The 22,699-nt window shown below is 49.4% G+C and overlaps 1 protein-coding gene across 4 annotated transcripts in view; it reads right to left on the reverse strand.

Annotated features, from left to right (window-relative positions):
- The window catches only part of LOC119973698 (6-phosphofructo-2-kinase/fructose-2,6-bisphosphatase 4-like), a 117,077-nt gene that overhangs the window by 44,698 nt on the left and 49,680 nt on the right, over positions 1-22,699 (reverse strand). For all 4 annotated transcript variants that reach the window (XM_038812074.1, XM_038812075.1, XM_038812076.1 and 1 more), the window contains 3 exons: positions 22,108-22,164; positions 19,249-19,370; positions 8,573-8,780 (listed from right to left, as the gene is read on the reverse strand). In XM_038812074.1, coding sequence (XP_038668002.1) covers positions 8,573-8,780; positions 19,249-19,370; positions 22,108-22,164 — 387 coding nt within the window. The remainder of the gene's footprint in view (positions 1-8,572; positions 8,781-19,248; positions 19,371-22,107; positions 22,165-22,699) is intronic.

The raw sequence follows: 22,699 nt of genomic DNA on the forward strand, positions 1-22,699 counted from the left end.
GCCACCACTGCTTCCCCTGTGGTGCTGCCGAGCAAAGAATGGCTGCCAGCCTGTGATTGGCTGCCAGCTATCAGTGAGCAGTGTTACGACACCCTGGGATAGGTCAATTCCAGCCCCACAGACCCCGGAGTCCCGACACAAGTGAATTATCAAATAATCATATAAAGTTTCTAAAACCTTTGGCCCTTGACTGCTCCAATGACTTACAGGCACCAGATTTGTAAGTGAAACACAGCAACTGTTTATTTATAGCAAAAATAGAGATAAAGCATTCAATAATTATAACAGAATGCGGCCAGCTAATCTACAATCCCCCCCTTTTACCGTCCCACTATCTACCCAAACACACACAAGACACAGACACACACAGAGAAATAGAAAGGGATAAAATGATAAGGATTAAAATGGAAAAAGAGTGTCCTTATTTCTGATACTGAAGTCATTATAACCAGGTATTTCCCAGCACGTAGAGTGCTGAAACCATCAATTAGATAATTAGATTACTAACGAGGATCTTCGGGCAGCTACATTTAATCAGAACTCCCTGGCTGCAGGATTTACTCTGGGGAGTCACTTTCATTTTTATTAACCTGGATTTCACTCAAAGACCAGTCTCAGGCTTGTTTAATTCTTATTTGTTTCCATCTCCAACAGAATGTCCAACAGAGTGTCTGAGGTAAGAACAGAGTTCTCCACAAAAGAGTTTAAAAAGATTTTCAAACAACTGAACCTGCCTGCAGCTTGTGGCTGGACTCAACATCCTGCAGTTCAATCTAGCTAAAAAGAGAGAAAAGTTTTCACTTTGAGTCTTTAAACAGGGTCCATCAGGTATGAGAGAAAGGTCAGGGCTGTAGCCCTCCAGGAAAGTGGAGCTGAGTCCACAAAAGATCAGCCATGATCTCATTGAATGGCGGAGCAGGCCCGAGGGGCCAGATGGCCTACTCCTGCTCCTAGTTCTTATGTTCTTGATCAAACTGAAACCAAAATTTCCAGATTAAGTCTTCCTGCCCTAGGTTGAACATTCCAAAGTGATCAGCACCAACCAGCATAGATTATCAGTTAAGAATCTGGCAAAATAGACAGCTCATTGGCCGCCAGCCAAGTCCATCAAAAAGAGTCAATACCGATGTCAACACATCCTGCTGGATTCCTTTTCTTTCCAATTAAAAGGTGAAGTCCATCTTAAAAGCATAGGCGAATTTCTGCCCATGGACCAAAATTGAAATAGAAGACGGAAATTAAAAGGAAAAAACAAGGGACAGCCAGGGATTAACCGGAGGATCCTCACACCAGGACTTTTGCTCTCCGGGGTTCTTGAAACTGGGGAAAGCCCACCTCTGCAGACCTAATTGCCACTTGATCCAACACCGTCCAACTGTCTGAAATTTAATGGGATTGTTGCTTATTCTGACCCGTCAGAGACGTCCTTTACCCTCTATTTCCAGCACGGTCTGGAAGTGACTGAGCCTAGACGTTTCCTCTTGTCTTTGCATGTCGTTGGCCACTAGGAGGAGATGGGGGATATGATCACCAACACAAACCTCTCGCCACCCTGAGTTGACTGAAATATCCCTTATTCACCTGAGGAAGGAGCAGTGCTCTGAAAGCTAGTGTTTGAAACAAACCTGTTGGACTTTAACCTGGTGTTGTAAGACTTATTTTATCTCATAAGTGTAGTAGGATCTGGCACATAAAGCGTTAACATTCAGAAAGTCAGGGGGCATGGGATACAGGGAAGGATGTCTGTCTAGATACAGAATTGGCTGGCTCAAAGAAGATAGCGTGTGGTAGTGGATGGAAAGTATTCCGCATGGAGGTCGGTGACCAGTGGTGTCTCACAGGGATCTGTTCTGGGACCTCTGCTCTTTGTGGTTTTTATAAATGACTTGGATGAAGAAGTGGAAGGGTGGGTTAGTAAGTTTGCCGATGACACAAAGGTTGGGGGAGTTGTAGATAATGTTGAGGGCTGTTGCAGGTTACAACAGGACATTGACAGGATGCAGAGCTGGGCTGAGACGTGGCAGATGGAGTTCAACCTAGATAAATGTGAAGTGATCCATTTTGGAAAGTCAAATTTGAATGCTGAATACAGGGTTGAAGGCAGGATTCTTGGTCCAAAGAGAAAATGCTGGAAAATCTCAGCAGGTCTGGCAGCATCTGTAGGGAGAGAAAAGAGCTAACGTGTCGAGTCCAGATGACCCTTTGTCAAACCTATCAGACAGAAACCCAGGGAAATGGGGTGCTAATAGCCACAGAAACCAAGGAGAAAGAATGCTAATGGCAGTCCCCAGAGAGAAAAGGTGTGAAATTCTTAGAAGTTTGCAGGAACAGAGGGATCTTGGGGTCCACCTTCATAGATCCCTTAAAGTTGCCACCCAGGTGATAGGGTTGTTAAGGTGTATGGTGTGTTGGCTTTCATGAACACGGGGATTGAGTTTAAGAGCCGTGAGGTTTTGCTGCAGCTTTATAAAACCTTGGTTAGACCACTCTTGGAATATTGTGTCGGATTCTGGTCGCCTCATTATAGGAAGGATGTGGATGCTTTGGAGAGGGTGCAGAGGAGATTTACCAGGATGCTGCCTGGAAGTTGAGGGAGCTAGGGCTTTTCTCACTGGAGAGAATAAGGAAGAGAGGTGATTTGTTAGAGGTGTACAAGATGATGAGAGTCATGGATAGAGTGGATAGCCAGAATCTTTTCCCCAGGGTGGAAATTAGCCGTACGGTAGCATAATGGTTAGCACAATTGCTTCACAGCTCCAGCGTCCCAGGTTCGATTCCCGGCTTGGATCACTGTCTGTGTGGAGTCTACACGTTCTCCGCGTGGGTTTCCTCCGGGTGCTCCGGTTTCCTCCCACAGTCCAAAGATGTGCAGGTTAGGTGGATTGGCCATGATAAATTGCCCTTAGTGTCCAAAAATGCCCTTAGCGTTGGGAGGGGTTACTGGGATAGGGTGGAGGTGTGGCCTTGGGTAGGGTGCTCTTTTCAAGAGCTGCTACAGACTCAATGGGAGGAATGGCCTCCTTCTGCACTGTAAATTCTATGGAAATGGCTGTCACGAGGGGACATAATTTTTAAGGTGATTGGAGGAAGGTATGGGGAGATGTCAGAGGTCGGTTATTTACACAGAGAGTGGTGGGTCTGCGGGTTAGGCGGATTGGCCATGCTAAACTGTCCTTAGTGTCCAAAATTGTCCTCAGTGTTGGGTGGGGTTACTGGGTTATGGGGATAGGGTGGAGGTGTGACCTTGGGTGGGGTGCTCTTTCCAAGAGCCGGTGCAGACTCGATGGGCCGAATGGCCTCCTTCTACACTGTAAATTCTATGATTCACATGGACAGCAGTAAATTGAAGGGGTGTATGTTAGGTTGATCTTAGATTAGGATAAATGGTCGGCACAACATCGTGGCCAAAAGGCCTGTAGTGTGCTGTAGTGTTTTATGTTCTATGAGACCGAATACAGTATCGCCCATATAGTGATGTAAGAGATTACATGATCCAATCTAGATGTCAGGGGCTGGTTTAGTTCACTGGGCTAAATCGCTGGCTTTTAAAGCAGATCAAGCAGGCCAGCAGCACGGTTCGATTCCCGTACCAGCCTCCCCGGACAGGTGCCGGAATATGGCGACTAGGGGCTTTTCACAGAAACTTAATTGAAGCCTACTCGTGACAATAAGCGATTTTCATTTTCATTTCATTTCAGTGTAATGTTAGAGAGAGCTGTGGGTAGAAGCAAGCATGGAGACAGATCTTAGCTTGGACCATTACTGTATCAATGTAAATAGTTTCTACTAGTTAATAAATAATTACTATTGAACAAACTAAGACTACGGATACCTTAAAAATACCTCCTGGATTTCACCCAACAATGTACAACATGCCGGTAGCAAACGTAACTCAAACCCACACACATTTTGTGGAAAATTTAAATCCTGGAAAACTAAATGAAAAAAAATCAAAGAAATAATCTGAGCAGAAGAAATGCTCAAGAAGCAAAAGCGCAGAAGGAAACTGGCAGAGGAAAGATCCAAAGAAAGGTTTGGAAGCTGAAGGCAGAAACAAAATTTCTCACTGCAGCAGAAGACTCTGTTGAATCCCGTGGACGTCCAGCTTCAATACCCAAAGTGTGCAGAGTAGTGAACCTAGCAGGGGTCAGGTAAACATCCGAACACAAGTCCGAAAAAAAGTTAAAAACTGTAGTGGCCAGGAATTGGCAATTAAATCGCAGTCATAGAATTATATAATCCCGACAGTGCAGGAAGCCATTCAGCCCATCGAGTCCGCACCAACCCTTCAAATGAACACACTTTGCCCACTCGCCCCATCCCCCAGGATGTTGCCTGGTCTTGGGGGTGTTGGCAATGAGGAGAGGTTGAATAAACTAGGATTGTTTTCAATGGAAAGTCGGAGGCTGAGGGGAGACCTGATAGAGGTCTACAAAATTATGAGAGGCATAGACAGGGTGGATAGTCAGAGGCTTTTTCCAAGGGTGGAAGTGTCAATTACACAGGGGCACAGGGTCAAGATGAGAGGGGGAAAGTTGAAGGGGGAAAGTTCAAGGGAGATGTGAATGCTCGTAGTATTCGGAATAAGGTAAATGAGTTGATGGCGCAAATCATTGTAAATGACTATGATTTAGTGGCCATTACTGAAACATGGTTAAAGGATGATAAAGACTGGGAGTTAAATATCCGAGAGTATCAAACTATTCGGAAGGACAGAGTGGATGGTAAGGGAGGTGGTGTAGCTCTGTTATTTAAGAATGACATCCGAGCAATAGTAAGGGATGACATCGGTGCTATGGAGGATAAGGTTGAATCCATTTGGGTGGAAATCAGGAATAGTAAGGCGAAAAAGTCACTGATGGGAATAGTCTATAGGCCACCAAATAGTAACGATATGGTGGGGCAGGCAATAAACAAAGAAATAACTGATGCATGTAGAAATGGGACAGGAGTTATCTGGGGGATTTAAATTTACATGTCGATTGGTTTAACCAGGTCGGTCAAGGCAACCTTGAGGAGGAGTTTATAGAATGTATCCGCGATAGTTTCCTAGAACAGTATGTAATGGAACCTACGAGGGAACCTTAAGGGCAGCACGGTAGCATGGTGGTTAGCATAAATGCTTCACAGCTCCAGGGTCCCAGGTTCGATTCCCAGCTGGGTCACTGTCTGTGCGGAGTCTGCACGTCCTCCCCGTGTGTGCGTGGGTTTCCTCCGGGTGCTCCGGTTTCCTCCCACAGTCCAAAGATGTGCGGGTTAGGTGGATTGGCCATGCTAAATTGCCCGTAGTGTCCTAAAAAAAAGTAAGGTTAGGGGGGGGGGGGGGTTGTTGGGTTACGGGTATAGGGTGGATACGTGGGTTTGAGTAGGGTGATCATGGCTCGGCACAACATCGAGGGCCGAAGGGCCTGTTCTGTGCTGTACTGTTCTGTGTTCTGGAATAAGCGGTCCTAGATCTGGTCCTATGTAATGAGACAGGATTGATTCATGATCTCATAGTTAGGGATCCTCTCGGAAGGAACGATCACAATATGGTGGAATTTAAAATACAGATGGAGGGTGAGAAGGTAAAATCAAACACTAGTGTTTTGTGCTTAAACAAAGGAGATTACAATGGGATGAGAGAAGAGCTAGCTAAGATAGACTGGGAGCAAAGACTTCATGGTGAAACAGTTGAGGAACCGTGGAGAACCTTCCAAGCAATTTTTCACAGTGCTCAGCAAAGGTTTATACCAACAAAAAGGAAGGACGGTAGAAAGAGGGAAAATCGACCGTGGATATCTAAGGAAATAAGGGAGAGTATCAACTGGAAGGAAAAAGCATGTAAAGTGGCAAAGATCAGTGGGAGACTAGAGGACTGGGAAATCTTTAGGGAGCAACAGAAAGCTACTAAAAAGGCTATAAAGAAGAGTAGGATAGATCATGAGAGTAAACTTGCTCAGAATATAAAAACAGATAGTAAAAGTTTCTACAAATATATAAAACAAAAAAGAGTGGCTAAGGTAAATATTGGTCCTTTAGAGGATGAGAAGGGAGTTTTAATAATGGAAGATGAGGAAATGGCTGAGGAACTGAACAGGTTTTTTGGGTCGGTCTTCACAGTGGAAGACACAAATAACATGCCAGTGACTGATAGAAATGAGGCTATGACAGGTGAGGACCTTGAGAGGATTGTTATCACTAAGGAGGTAGTGATGGGCAAGCTAATGGGGCTAAAGGTAGACAAGTCTCCTGGTCCTGATGGACTGCATCCCAGAGTGCTAAAAGAGATGGCTAGGGGAATTGCAAATGCACTCGTGATAATTTACCAAAATTCACTGGACTCTGGGTGGTGCGGGCGGATTGGAAATTGGCAAACGTGACACCACTGTTTAAAAAAGGAGGTAGGCAGAAAGCAGGAAATTATAGGCCAGTGAGCTTAACTTGTAGGGAAGATGTTAGAATCTATCATCAAGGAAGAAATAGTGAGGCATCTGGTTGGAAATTGTCCCATTGGGCAGACGCAGCATGGGTTCATAAAGGGCAGGTCGTGCCTAACTAATTTAGTGGAATTTTTTGAGGACATTACCAGTGCAGTAGATAACGGGGAGCCGATGGATGTGGTACATCTGGATTTCCAGAAAGCCTTTGACAAGGTGCCACACAAAAGGTTGCTGCATAAGATAAAGATGCATGGCGTTAAGGGTAAAGAAGTAGCATGGACAGAGGATTGGTTAATTAATAAAAAGCAAAGAGTGGGGATTAATGGGTGTTTCTCTGGTTGGCGATCAGTAGATAGTGGTGTCCCTCAGGGATCAGTGTTGGGCCCACAATTGTTCACAATTTACATAGATGATTTGGAGTTGGGGACCAAGGGCAATGTGTCCAAGTTTGCAGACGACACTAAAATGAGTGGTAAAGAAAAAAGTGCAGAGGATACTGGAAGTCTGCAGAGGGATTTGGATAGGTTAAGTGAATGGGCTAGGGTCTGGCAGATGGAATACAATTTTGACAAATGTGAGGTTATCCATTTTGGTATGAATAACAGCAAACGGGATTATTATTTAAACGATAAAATATTAAAGCATGCCGCTGTTCAGAGAGACTTGGGTGTGCTAGTGCATGAGTCACAGAAGGTTGGTTTACAGGTGCAACAGGTGATTAAGGCGGCAAATGGAATTTTCTCCTTCATTGCTAGAGGGATGGAGTTTAAGACTAGGGAGGTTATGCTGCAATTGTATACGGTGTTAGTGAGGCCACGCCTGGAGTATTGTGTTCAGTTGTGGTCTCCTTACTTGAGAAAGGACATACTGGCACTGGAGGGTGTGCAGAGGAGATTCACTAGGTTAATCCCAGAGCGGAAGGGGTTGGATTATGAGGAGAGGTTGAGTAGACTGGGACTGTACTCGTTGGAATTTAGAAGGATGAGGGGGGATCTTATCGAAACATTTAAAATTATGAATGGAATAGATAGGATAGATGCGGGCAGGTTGTTTCCACTGGCGGGTGAAAGCAGAACTAGGGGGCATAGCCTCAAAATAAGGGGAAGTAGATTTAGGACTGAGCTAAGGAGGAACTTCTTCACCCAAAGGGTTGTGAATCTATGGAATTCCTTGCCCAGTGAAGCAGTTGAGGCTCCTTTATTAAATGTTTTCAAGATAAAGATAGATAGTTTTTTGAAGAATAAAGGGATTAAGGGTTATGGTGTTCGGGCCGGAAAGTGGAGCTGAGCCAACAAAAGATCAGCCATGATCTCATTGAATGGCGGAGCAGGCTCGAGGGGCCAGATGGCCTACTCCTGCTCCTAGTTCTTATGTTCTTATGTGCGGACTATGATTTTCAGGCAGAGTGGTGGGTGCCTAGAATGCGGTGCCAGAGGATGTGGTGGGAACAGGCTCATCAGCAACATTTAAGAGGCATCTGAATGGGTCCATGAATAGGGAGGAAATAGAGGGATACGGACCGAGTTAAGGACAGAAGTTTTTTTTTTAAAGTTAGAGTATCACGATCGGCAGAGGCCTGAAGGGCTGAAGGGCCTGTTCCTGTGCTGTACTTTCCTTTGTACTTTGAAACAAAAAACTGACAAAGATCAACAAAGCAGATTTAAATTCACACATTGCAATCTTCCTTCAAAACACCACCTACAGAACATGGACACTCAAATCAATCAGAGCACCAACTCTCGCAGATGAGGGCAAGTTAACATGAGCCTGAAGCAAGGTTCAGGATTGATAGGTACCCACGAAATGTTCCATCTGAAATAATATCAGCAAACGATATCCTGAATCATCACAGCCGGTATATGTAACTGGTACTGGTGCTGCTATGGGCTGATTCAAAAACAGCCAATCCTTTCCATTAGCATCCACTACACTCACCATTCTCTGTCCGGCTGCATATCTCACCAGAATCGACAACTGCAGGCAACCTTTTTCAAATAGACATTTACTCCATGCTGTAATAGAGATTTATTACATGCTGTTTGGAAATGTGATCCAGATGGATCAGCCACAGTGACAGACGGATACAAGTCTTTGGTCACAGGGATACTTTGACCAGCGAAGTCTGGTAAGCGGAATAATTCTGAACTCACCTGTTTGCCTCGAAGAGAAAGACCAGAGTCGCCACCTATCCTGCCCTTCAGGTTGAGGTCACTCTCGCCATGGCGACACAGGTAGATGGAGCGTGGAGTTATATGGATGTTCATGAGGTAGTAAACAATTTTGCTTTGAATATGGTCGAGTACATGATTGACAAGATAGCGTCGTCCAACATCCATTATTTTAATAAAAGACAGATCCCTTTGAGGAAAAGAAATATTACACATCAATAAAAACAACACACCCTCACACTCAAACACACTAAACACACCCTCACACTCAAACACACTCACAACACACCCTCACACTCAAACACACTAACACACCTTCACACTCAAACACATTAACACACACTCACACTCACTCAAACACACTAACACACACTTACACTCAAACACACACACTCACAACACACCCTCACACTCAAACACACTAACACACCCTCACACTCAAACACACTAACACACCCTCACAATGAAACACACTAACACACCCTCACACTCAAACACACACACTCACAACACACCCTCACACTCAAACACACTAACACACCCTCACACTCAAACACACTAACACACCCTCACACTCAAACACACTCACACACACTCACTCAAACACACTTAAACACCCTCACACTCAAACACACTCACAACACACCCTCACACTTAAACACACTAACACACACACTAACACACACACACTCAAACGTACTCACAACATGCCCTCACCCTCAAACACACTAACACACCCTCACACTCAAACACACTGAAACACCCTCAAACTCAAACACATTAACACACCCTCACACTCAAACACACCCTCACACTCAAACACACCCGCACTTAACAATAATAATAAATTTTATTAGCACAAGTAGGCTTACGTTAACACTGCAATGAAGTTACTGTGAAATGCCCCTAGTCGCCACATTCTGGCGCCTGTTCGGGTACACAGAGGGAGAATTCAGAATGTTCACTTCACCTAACAGCACGTCTTTCGGGACTTGTGGGAGGAAACCGGAGCACCCGGAGGAAACCCACGCAGACACGGGGAGAACGTGCCGACTTCGCACAGTGACCCAAGCCGGGAATCGAACCTGGGACCCTGGCGCTGTGAAGCCACAGTGCTAACCACTGTTACAACACACCCTCACCACCGCAGCACACCATCACAACTGCAACACCCTCACAACACACCCTCACAACACACCCTCACACTCATACCCTCACACTCATACCCTCACACTCATACCCTCACACTCATACCCTCACACTCATACCCTCACACTCGCAGCACACCCTCACAACTGCAACACCCTCACAACACACACTCACCCTCACAACACACCCTCGCAAGACACCCTCACCCTCACAACACACTCACACTCATACCCTCACCCTCGCAACACACCCTCACCCTCGCAACACACCCTCACCCACATACCCTCACCCTCGCAACACACCCTCACCCTCGCAACACACCCTCACCCTCGCAACACACCCTCACCCTCGTAAGACACCCTCACCCTCGCAACACACCCTCACCCTCGCAACACACCCTCACCCTCGTAAGACACCCTCACCCTCGCAACACACCCTCACCCTCGTAAGACACCCTCACCCTCGCAACGCACCCTCAACACACCCTCACCCTCGCAACACACCCTCACCCTCGCAACACACTCTCACCCTCGCAACACACCCTCACAACTGCAACACCCTCACAACACACACTCACCCTCGCAAGACACCCTCACCCTCACAACACACTCTCACACTCATACCCTCACCCTCGCAAGACACCCTCACCCTCGCAACACACCCTCACCCTCACAACACACTCTCACACTCATACCCTCACCCTCGCAAGACACCCTCACCCTCGCAACACACCCTCACAACACACTCTCACACTCATACCCTCACCCTCGCAACACACCCTCACCCTCGCAACACACCCTCACCCACATACCCTCACCCTCGCAACGCACCCTCACCCTCGCAACGCACCCTCACCCTCGTAAGACACCCTCACCCTCGCAACACACCCTCACCCTCGCAACACACCCTCACCCTCGCAACACACCCTCACCCTCGCAACACACCCTCACAACACACCCTCACAACACACTCTCACACTCATACCCTCACCCTCGCAACACACCCTCACCCTCGCAACACACCCTCACCCACATACCCTCACCCTCGCAACGCACCCTCACCCTCGCAACACACCCTCACCCTCGCAACACACCCTCACCCTCGCAACGCACCCTCACCCTCGTAAGACACCCTCACCCTCGCAACGCACCCTCGCAACACACCCTCACCCTCGCAACACACCCTCACCCTCGCAACACACCCTCGCAACGCACCCTCACCCTCGCAACGCACCCTCACCCTCGCAACGCACCCTCACCCTCGCAACGCACCCTCACCCTCGCAACGCACTCACCCTCGCAACGCACCCTCGCAACGCACCCTCGCAACACACCCTCGCAACACACCCTCGCAACACACCCTCGCAACACACCCTCGCAACACACCCTCGCAACACACCCTCGCAACACACCCTCGCAACACACCCTCGCAACACACCCTCGCAACACACCCTCGCAACACACCCTCGCAACACACCCTCACCCTCGCAACACACCCTCGCAACACACCCTCGCAACACACCCTCGCAACACACCCTCGCAACACACCCTCGCAACACACCCTCGCAACACACCCTCGCAACACACCCTCGCAACACACCCTCGCAACACACCCTCACCCTCGCAACACACCCTCGCAACACACCCTCGCAACACACCCTCGCAACACACCCTCACCCTCGCAACACACCCTCACCCTCGCAACAGACCCTCCACAGATAGAGACTTAGGGCGGGATTCTCCGAGCCTCCATGCCGAAATCGCGCTCGGTGCGATTGGAAGCAACAGTGCTACCCACTGTAAAAGCAAGACAGACACTATGGCTGCAGGAGGTGCAATTAGTATGTTTATCAGCAGGGGGATTGAGTTTCGGAACCACAAGGTCATGCTGCAGCTGTACATAACTCTGGTGCGGCCGCTCCTGGAGTACTGCGTGCAGTTCTGGTCACCACATTATAGGAAGGATGTGGAAGCTTTGGAAAGGGTTCAGAGGAGATTTACTAGGATGTTGCCTGGGATGGAGGGAAGGTCTTACGAGGAAAGGCTCAGGGAATTGAGGTTGTTTTCGTTAGAGAGGAGAAGGCCGAGAGGTGACTTAATAGAGACATATAAGATAGTCAGAGGGTTAGATAGGGTGGACAGTGAGAGTCTCTTTCCTCGGATGAAATGACCAACACGAGGGGACATAGCTTTAAATTGAGGGGTGATAGATATAGGACAGATGTCAGAGACAGTTTCTTTACTCAGAGAGTAGTAGGGGTGTGGAACGCCCTGCCTGCAACAGTAGTAGACTCGCCAACTTTAAGGGCATTTAAGTGGTCACTGGATAGACATATGGATGAAAATGGAATAGTGTAGGTCAGATAGGCTTCAGATGGTTTCACAGGTCGGCGCAACATCGAGGGCCGAAGGGCCCGTACTGCGCTGTAGTGTTCTATGTTCTATAAAAGTGAGATAATCGTTATTTCCAACCATGCTTATATTTACAAAAACAAGAGGTGGCATGGCGGTGCAGTGGTTAGCATTTGTTCTATAGACACAGACATCGGGTGAGCATACGGAATGTATTACTACCCAGTAGAGAAGATGTGTGATGGGATCAGTTCAGTCCATAAGAGGGTCATTTAGGAGTCTGGTAACAGCGGGGAAGAAGCTGTTTTTGAGTCCGTTTGTGCGTGTTCTCAGACTTTTGTATCTCCTGCCCGATGGAAAAATCTGGAAGAGTGAGTATGACGGGTGGGAGGGGTCTTTGATTATGCTGCCCGCTTTCCCCAGGCAGCGGGAGGTGTTGACGGAGTCGATGGATGGGAGGTAGGTTCATGTGATGGACTGGGCTGTGTTCATGACTCTCTGAAGCTTCTTGTGGTCTTGGGCAGAGGCACTGGCACCAGAACCAGTATAACAATAACACAGCACTTGGTGCCGAATTGATAGATGATGTGATGGCTTCGGAAGGGTGAAGAAAACATTTCGGGGAATGGTTTGAGGGATGAGCAACTTCAATGATGGGGATAGGGCAGCACGGTAGCATGGTGGTTAGCACAACTGCTTCACAGCTCCAGGGTCCCAGGTTCGATTCCCGGCTGGGTCACTGTCTGTGCGGAGTCTGCACGTTCTCTCCGTATGTGCGTGGCTTTCCTCCGGGTGCTCCGGTTTCCTCCCACAGTCCAAAGATGTGCGGGTTAGGTGGATTGGCCATGATAAATTGCCCTTAGTGTCCAAAATTGCCCTTAGTGTTGGGTGGGGTTACTGGGTTATGGGGATAGGGTGGGGGTGTGGGCTTGGGTAGGGTGCTCTTTCCAAGAGCCGGTGCAGACTCGATGGGCCGAATGGCCTCCTTCTGCACTGTAAATTCTATGATTCTATGAAATTCAAGAAGCTATGGCTGATTTCCTTGTAGAGACTTCAGAGAGTTTTAGTTGAGGGACTTCAAGATCATGAGGGGTCTGGGCAGAGTCAAGATGCAAAACTGTGGAAGGATCGAGAACCAGAAGGCACACATTTAAGGTGATTAGCAAAAGAACCAATAGTTTTTTTATAAATAACTTTAGAGTACCCAATTCATTTGTTTCCAATTAAGGGGCAATTTAGCGTGGCCAATCCGCCTACCCTGCACATCTTTGGATTGTGGAGGTGAAGCCCACGCAGACACGGGGAGAATGTGCAAACTCCACATAGACAGTGACCCAGAGCCGGGATTGAACCTGGGACCTCGGTGACGTGAGGCCGCAGTGCTAACCCATTGCGCCACCGTGCTGCCCTTTAGAACCAATAGTTTAATGGCAATATGAGGAAAAACGCCTTTATGCAGTGAGTGCTTATACTGGAATGTGTTGTCTGAAAGCGAGGGTGATTGCTTTCAAACAACAATTGGATTATCTGGCGAGAAACGATTTGCAAGACTATGTGGAAAAGGCCGGTGAGTGGGAAGAGGTGAGTTGCTCTCAGAGAGAGGCGGCTCAGACACAATGTGCTGAATGATCTCTGTCTGTCCTGCCACCATTCAATTAATTTCTGATTTGAAATTCTCACCCACAGACCAACCAGCCTCCCAAAGACACAATCCTGCAGACATGTTACTAGAGAAAGAAAAGATATATTCCTGAGCACACTCTTGCAGAATGCACACAGCATTTAGACACACTCATGGATGCACAAACAGACATAATCACATGCTGACATAATATACACACAACAGAGGAGCTGAGGGAGAGGGTAGAGCTGCCGAGGGGAGTGAGTTCAGGTATCTTTGTACGAAAGGTCTGGAGGGGGTTCCCTAGGTTGCCGGGATACACCCTGCTGGAGCGACTGCTGCTCCCAGATGTGGAAGGGGAGGTAAAATTTGGGGATATATACAAGTGCTGGAGGGGACAGAGAGGCAAGTGGGTGGTGAAGATCAAGGAGAAATGGGAAGCGGAGTTGGAAGGGGAGATCAATTGGGGAGTATGGAGTGAGGCACTGCAAGAATGAATGGGTTCTTTCAGGGGTAGCAGATGAGTGTGAGAGGTGTGGTAGGGGCCAGCGAATCATACGCACATGTTTTGGGGTTGTAAAAAATTGGGAAGATTCTGGGCGGGAGTGTTCACAGTCTTAGCCAGGATAGTGGAGGAGGGAGTGGACCCGGACCCTTTGGTGGTGATATTTGGGGTTTCAGAGAAGCCGGAGCTGATGGAGAGGAGGAAGGCCGATGTCGTGGCCTTCCCTCTCTGATTGCACGGTGGCATATTTTGCTGGAGTGGCGGTCGGCATCGCCACCTGGGGTAGCAGCATGGTTGGGTGACCTGTACGACTTCCTGCGGTTAGAGAAGATAAAGGATGAGTTAAGGGGTTCAGCAGGGGGTTTGAGAAAAGGTGGGGGATGTTTGTGATCGTGTTCGGGGGGGGGGGGGGGACGACGACACTCTGTACAGGCTGTACAGTTGATTGTTGGAAAGTATTTATTTGCTGTAACCTGCTTAGGTACATGTTTGCAATAAAAGAAGTTTTAAAAAAAATAATATACACACAAACAGATCTGTACTCTCAAATACAGACTGGCATCTGTTATAATACCAGTTGGTGTGACTACCTTGGCTCAAAAACCCTAACTCGGACACTTGTTTTGGAAGACATGGAGGAACAGGGTCCCAGGATTGCTCATTATAGAACATAGAACACTACAGCGCAGTACGGGCCCTTCGGCCCTCGATGTTGCGCCGACCTGTGAAACCATCTGAAGCCTATCTGACCTACACTATTCCATTTTCATCCATATGTCTATCCAGTGACCACTTAAATGCCCTTAAAGTTGGCGAGTCTACTACTGTTGCAGGCAGGGCGTTCCACACCCCTACTACTCTCTGAGTAAAGAAACTGTCTCTGACATCTGTCCTATATCTACCACCCCTCAATTTAAAGCTATGTCCCCTCGTGTTGGTCATCACCATCCGAGGAAAAACTCTCACTGTCCACCCTAACTAACCCTCTGACTATCTTATATGTCTCTATTAAGTCACCTCTCAGCCTTCTCCTCTCTAACGAAAACAACCTCAATTCCCTGAGTCTTTCCTCGTAAGACCTTCCCTCCATACCAGGCAACATCCTAGTAAATCTCCTCTGAACCCTTTCCAAAGCTTCCACATCCTTCCTATAACGTGGTGACCAGAACTGCACGCAGTACTCCAGGAGCGGCCGCACCAGAGTTATGTACAGCTGCAGCATGACCTTGTGGCTCCGAAACTCAATCCCCCTACTGATAAAGGCTAGCACACCATATGCCTTCTTAACAGCCCTATTAACCTGGGTGGCAACTTTCACGGATTTATGTACCTGGATGCCGAGATCTCTCTGTTTATCTAAACTACAAAGAATCTTGCCATTAGCCCAGGACTCTGCATTCCTGTTACTCCTTCCAAAGTGAACCACCTCACACTTTTCCGCATTAAACTCCCTCTGCCACCTCTCAGCCCAGCTCTGCAGCGTATCTATGTCCCTCTGTATCCTATAACATCCTTCAGCACTATCCACAACTCCACCGACCTTCGTGTCATCTCCAAATTTACTAACCCATCCTTCTACACCCTCTTCCAGGTCATTTATAAAAATGACAAACAGCAGTGGCCCCAAAACAGATCCTTGCGGTACACCACTAGTAACTGAACTCCAGGATGAACATTTGCCATCAACCACCACCCTCCGTCTTCTTTCAGCTAGCCAATTACTGATCCAAACCGCTAAATCACCTTCAATCCCATACTTCCTTATTTTCTGCAATAGCCTACCGTGTGGAACCTTATCAAACACCTTACTGAAATCCATATACACCACATCAACCGTTTTACCCTCATCCACCTGTTTGGTCACCTTCTCAAAAAACTCAATAAGGTTTGTGAGGCATGACCTACCCTTCACAAAACCGTGTTGACTATCGCTAATCAACTTGTTCTTTTCAAGATGATTATAAACCCTATCTCTTATAACCCTTTCCAACATTTTACCCACAACCGAAGTAAGGCTCACAGGTCCATAATTACCAGGGTTGTCTCTACCCCACTTCTTGAACAAGGGAACAACATTTGCTATCCTCCAGTCTTCCGGCACTATTCCTGTCGACAAAGATGACATAAAGATCAAGGACAAAGGCTCTGCAATCTCCTCCCTGGCTTCCCAGAGAATCCTAGGATAAATCCCATCTGGCCCAGGGGACTTATCTATTTTGACACTTTCCAAAATTGCTAACACCCCCTTCTTGTGAACCTCAATTCCATCTAGCCTGGTCGACTGAACCTGAGTATTCTCCTCGACAACATTGTCTTTCTCCAGTGTAAACACTGACGAAAAATATCCATTTAACGCTTCCCCTATCTCCTCTGATTCCACACACAACTTTCCACTACTATCCTTGATTGGCCCTAATCTTACTCTGGTCATTCTTTTGTTCCTGATATACCTATAGAAAGCCTTAGGGTTTTCCTTGATCCTATCCGCCAACGACTTTTTGTGTCCTCTCCTTGCTCTTCTTAACTCTCCCTTTAGGTCCTTCCTGGCTAACTTGTAACTCTCAAGTGCCCTAACTGAGCCTTCATGTCTCATCCTAACATAAGCCTTCTTCTTCCTCTTGACATGTGCTTCAACTTCCTTAGTAAACCACGGTTCCCTTGCTCGACAACTTCCTCCCTGCCTGACAGGTACATACTTATCAAGGACACGCAGTAGCTGTTCCTTGAAAAAGCTCCACATTTCGATTGTACCCATCCCCTGCAGTTTCCTTCCCCATCCTATACATCCTAAATCTTGCCGAATAGCATCATAATTGCCTTTTCCCAGCTATAATTCTTGCCTTGCGGTATATACCCATTCCTGAAGTAAAAATAACCGAATTGTGATCACTATCACCAATGTGCTCACCTACATCTAAATCTAACACCTGGCCGGGTTCATTACCAAAACCAATGTGGCCTCGCCCGTTGTTGGTCTGTCTACATACTGTGTCAGAAAACCCTCCTGCACACACTGCACAAAAACTGACCCATCTATAGTACTCGAACTATAGTATTTCCAGTCAATATTTGGAAAGTTAAAGTCCCCCATAACAACTACCCTGTTACTCTCGCTCCTGTCGAGAATCATCTTTGCAATCCTTTCCTCTACATCTCTGGAACTATTCAGAGGTCTATAGACAACTCCCAACAGGGTGACCTCTCCTCTCCTGTTCCTAAACTCGGCCCATACTACCTCAGTAGACGAGTCCTCAAACGTCCTTTCTACCGCCGTAATACTTTCCTTGATTAACAATGCCACACCCCCCCTCTTTTACCATCTTCTCTGTTCTTACAGAAACATCTAAATCCTGGAACCTGCAACAACCATTCCTGTCCCTGCTCTACCCATGTCTCCGAAATCTCCAGAACATCGAGATCCCAGGTACCAACCCATGCTGCAAGCTCACCCACCTTATTCCGGATGCTCCTGGCGTTGAAGTAGACACACTTCAAACCAGCGTCTTGCTTGCCAGTGCCCTCTTTCGAACTTTTAACCCTATCCCTGACCTCACTACTCTCAGCACACTGGGACTACAATTTAGGTTCCCATTAGAAAAAACATTAAGCATGAAAAGTTTGATTATAATCCAATACTCATTTACTCCCCCCCATGCTTCACAAATGTGAACAATTTTCAAAGATAACAGCCTACTCTGAACCAAATGAGCTGGATTCTGCGGTTCCCCAGCCGCGTGCGTCTCCGCAGTGCACCGTTCGCTAGCAGCGGGATTCTATCTTCCTGCCGCTTGTCAATAGATTTTCAGTTGAAGCCACACCACACGGTGCGATGTCCGTGGGCGGGAGTGCACTGCCGATCGGTAAAGTGAATCGCAACAATCAGAGAATTCCAGCCATTATTTCTAATATTTAACAATACAAATATAAATCCCTTAAAACTACCGGTTTTCCTGAAACATCCTCCTTCTAATACAAGACAGGGTGAGAAATATTCTTCACAGGTCGATGTTAAACCATGCTAAATTTATTTTTTTATTGTTTTTTCCCCCCAAAAGTTTTTGAAAAAATGTTTAACCTTTACTATCACAGGATTATAATTAAATATGAAAATAATTTTAAACTAAATAAAAACAATTCCAGAAAACATCAACATTTTAAATGTGCAAATGATTCAGAATAACACGCCTAAACATACATCACTGGAAATGCAAATTGCAACATGGCGTGGAAGAGAGCACGGCTCCGCAGACACAACAGGAGAATGGGAAAAGAGGAAGACCAAACGACAGGCCGCTGTGAAAGAGAATGGAGAGTGAGGGGAGAGTGGGATTAGACAGGGTGGGATATTAATGGGTGCGGTTATATTAAAGAGTGCAGGGAGTGAGGGGGAGAGTGGGATTAGGAGAGAGTGTGATAAGACGGAGTGGGATATTAAAGGGGGCAGTGAGTGGGGGCGAGAGTGGGATTAGACTGGGTGGGATGTTAAAGGGTGCGGGGAGCCAGGGTCCCAGGTTCGATTCCCCGCTGGGTCACTGTCTGTGCGGAGTCTGCACGTCCTCCCCATGTCTGCGTGGGTTTCCTCCGGGTGCTCCGGTTTCCTCCCACAGTCCAAAGATGTGCAGGTTAGGTGGATTGGCCGGGATAAATTGCCCTTCGTGTCCAAAAAGGTTAGGAGGCGTTATTGGGTTACGGGGATATGGTGGAAGTGAGGGCTTAAGTGGGTCAGTGCAGACTCGATAGGCCGAATGGCCTCCTTCTGCACTGGATGTTCTATGTTCTGAAGGGTGGGGAGTGAGGGGAGTGTGGGGTTAGACTGAGTGGGATATTAAAGGGTGCAGGGAGTGAGAGGTGACCGAGTTTAGACTGGGTGGGATATTAAAGGGTGCGGGGAGTGAGGGGTGACCGAGTTTAGACTGGGTGGGGTTAGACTGGGTGGGATATTAAAGGTATGGGGACTTGGGTGAGTGCTCAGACCCTCTGCCTGTTATGCCTCTTTATTGTGTGATGGCGACAGACATGAAAGCTAACATACCTATCTGACACTTCGTCCAAAGGTTCATACGTATTTTGGTAACACTCTATCCTTTTCAGGAAATCAGATATAGCTTCGTCATTGTTACAGTCGCTGTAGTCTGGGCTGCCCAGTTTCACTTGCTAAATGGGGTGAAAGTATAAGGATCAGCAATGTGCTCTGTATAGAGGCAATCAACAATATTCATAGCAACATAGGAAAATGAATCAAAATTATCTAAAGATTCACAGTATTAGATCATTACCAACCAGAACCATAGAACATACAGTGCAGAAGGAGGCCACTCGGCTCATCGAGTCTGCACCGACCCACTTCAGCCCTCACTTCCACCCTATCCCCGTAACCCTTCCTAACCTTTTTGGTCACTTAGGGCAATTTAGCATGGTCAATCCACTGAACCTGCACGTCTTTAGACTGTGGGAGGAAACCGGAGCACCCGGAGGAAACCCACGCACACACGGGGAGAACGTGCAGACTCCTCACAGACAGTGATTCAAGCTGGGAATCGAATCATACTTACCTTCAACTTTCAACATATAAATGAGGTGGCACGGGGTCACAGTGGAGGGTGGCACGGGGACACAGTGGAGGGCGGCACGGGGTCACAGTGGAGGGTGGCATGGGGACACAGTGGAGGGTGGCACGGGGACACAGTGGAGGGTGGCACGGGGACACAGTGGAGAAACGGGGACACAGTGGAGGGCGGCACGGGGTCACAGTGGAGGGAGAAACGGGGACACAGTGGAGGGCGGCACGGGGACACAGCGGGGGGTGGCACGGGGACACAGTGGAGAAACGGGGACACAGTGGAGGGCGGCACGGGGTCACAGTGGAGGGAGAAACGGGGACACAGTGGAGGGCGGCACGGGGACACAGTGGAGGGCGGCACGGGGTCACAGTGGAGGGAGAAACGGGGACACAGCGGGGGGTGGCACGGGGACACAGCGGAGGGCGGCACGGGGACACAGTGGAGGGCGGCACGGGGACACAGTGGAGGGTGGCACGGGGACACAGTGGAGGGCGGCACGGGGACACAGTGGAGGGTGGCACGGGGACACAGTGGAGGGCGGCACGGGGACACAGTGGAGGGCGGCACGGGGACACAGTGGAGGGCGGCACGGGGACACAGTGGAGGGCGGCACGGGGACACAGTGGAGAAACGGGGACACAGTGGAGGGCGGCACGGGGTCACAGTGGAGGGAGAAACGGGGACACAGTGGAGGGCGGCACGGGGACACAGTGGAGGGCGGCACGGGGTCACAGTGGAGGGAGAAACGGGGACACAGCGGGGGGTGGCACGGGGACACAGCGGAGGGCGGCACGGGGACACAGTGGAGGGCGGCACGGGGACACAGTGGAGGGTGGCACGGGGACACAGTGGAGGGCGGCACGGGGACACAGTGGAGGGTGGCACGGGGACACAGTGGAGGGCGGCACGGGGACACAGTGGAGGGCGGCACGGGGACACAGTGGAGGGCGGCACGGGGACACAGTGGAGGGCGGCACGGGGACACAGTGGAGGGCGGCACGGGGACACAGTGGAGGGCGGCACGGGGACACAGTGGAGGGAGGCACGGGGACACAGTGGAGGGTGGCACGGGGACACAGTGGAGGGCGGCACGGGGACACAGTGGAGGGCGGCACGGGGACACAGTGGAGGGCGGCACGGGGACACAGTGGAGGGCGGCACGGGGACACAGTGGAGGGCGGCCAGTTTTGGGACTCTCCCATGAAGTGCCGGGGTCAACAGGCTCGGTGCCGGGGTCAACAGGCTCGGTGCCGGGGTCAACAGGGTCGGCGCCGGGCCGGTGCCGGGGTCAACAGGCTCGGTGCCGGGGTCAACAGGGCCGGTGCCGGGGTCAACAGGCTCGGTGCCGGGGTCAACAGGGTCGGCGCCGGGCGCAACAGGGTCGGCGCCGGGGTCAGCAGGGTCGGCGCCGGGCGCAACAGGGTCGGCGCCGGGGTCAACAGGGTCGGCGCCGGGCGCAACAGGGTCGGCGCCGGGCGCAACAGGGTCGGCGCCGGGCGCAACAGGGTCGGCGCCGGGCGCAACAGGGTCGGCGCCGGGCGCAACAGGGTCGGCGCCGGGGTCAACGGGGGGGGTGCCGGGGTCAACAGGGGAGGGCGCCGGGGTCAACAGGCTCGGTGCCGGGGTCAACAGGGTCGGTGCCGGGGTCAACAGGGTCGGTGCCGGGGTCAACAGGGTCGGTGCCGGGGTCAACAGGGTCGGTGCCGGGGTCAACAGGGTCGGTGCCGGGGTCAACAGGGTCGCTGCCGGGCGCAACAGGGTCGCTGCCGGGCGCAACAGGGTCGCTGCCGGGCGCAACAGGGTCGCTGCCGGGCGCAACAGGGTCGCTGCCGGGGTCAACAGGGTCGCTGCCGGGCGCAACAGGGTCGCTGCCGGGCGCAACAGGGTCGCTGCCGGGCGCAACAGGGTCGGTGCCGGGCGCAACAGGGTCGCTGCCGGGCGCAACAGGGTCGCTGCCGGGCGCAACAGGGTCGCTGCCGGGAGCAACAGGGTCGGTGCCGGGCGCAGCAGGGTCGGTGCCGGGGTCAGCAGGGTCGGCGCGGGAGCAAAGCGGTGGGAAAATCGTTCCCAGTATCGCATCCCAGATTTAGAAAGGTCTATTGTGAAAGTGCTTTATCAATTTTCTATGCACCTCTCAGCCGAGCTGGATCTCGGAGCTGGATCTTTCCCAGGATCTCTGCATCTGGAGCTGGCAAGCCAGGAGACAAAAGCACTCAAACCGCATTTACCAATGCTGCGAACCAATCCAATTGTACCTGAATCAGAACTTCATCATTACCATCCAAACCAGCATTTCAGTCAAATCGCAGAGCTTTCAATCTCTAACTTACCACAATGTTTGTCTCAATAACGTCAGGATCTTCACACACCGACTCAACAAAAAATACCTTGGATAGAAAATGGATCAGAAATCAGTGAGAGAAAGAAAGAGGCCAATTTCATAAATCTTAATCTTGCCATTTCCAGAAACTCAATGGTGACCATGTAACTACCGCATTGATGTTAATAATTAATCGATTCACTAATGTTCTTCGGGGAACAGAATCTGCCATTATTCCTAATCTGGAATGCATGTGACTCCAGTCCCATAACTGTCCCTAAACTGCCCCAAAATGGTTCAACAACTATTCCGTTGTATTCAACGTGATGGTTCATCGCCTCCTTCTCAAATAGGAATGGGCAATAAATGCCAGCAGACTCTAAACGTCAAAATCCACAAATGAACAAACTGAAAGCCAGCTGCTTCGATTAGAGAACAAACACAGGTCCGATGGACAGACAGGATTGGTTGAATGGGCTTCATTACATCAGCGCATTCTCCACCCCGTTCCTGCTGGTTCCTCCTGGGGACATTACAACAGCAGCTCCAGTTTGAGGAGATACTGTGTTCTGGACTCTGGATGGATAGATGATATCAAAAGA

Source organism: Scyliorhinus canicula, chromosome 11, assembly GCF_902713615.1.
Source record: "Scyliorhinus canicula chromosome 11, sScyCan1.1, whole genome shotgun sequence".
NCBI classification, from domain to species: domain Eukaryota; kingdom Metazoa; phylum Chordata; class Chondrichthyes; order Carcharhiniformes; family Scyliorhinidae; genus Scyliorhinus; species Scyliorhinus canicula.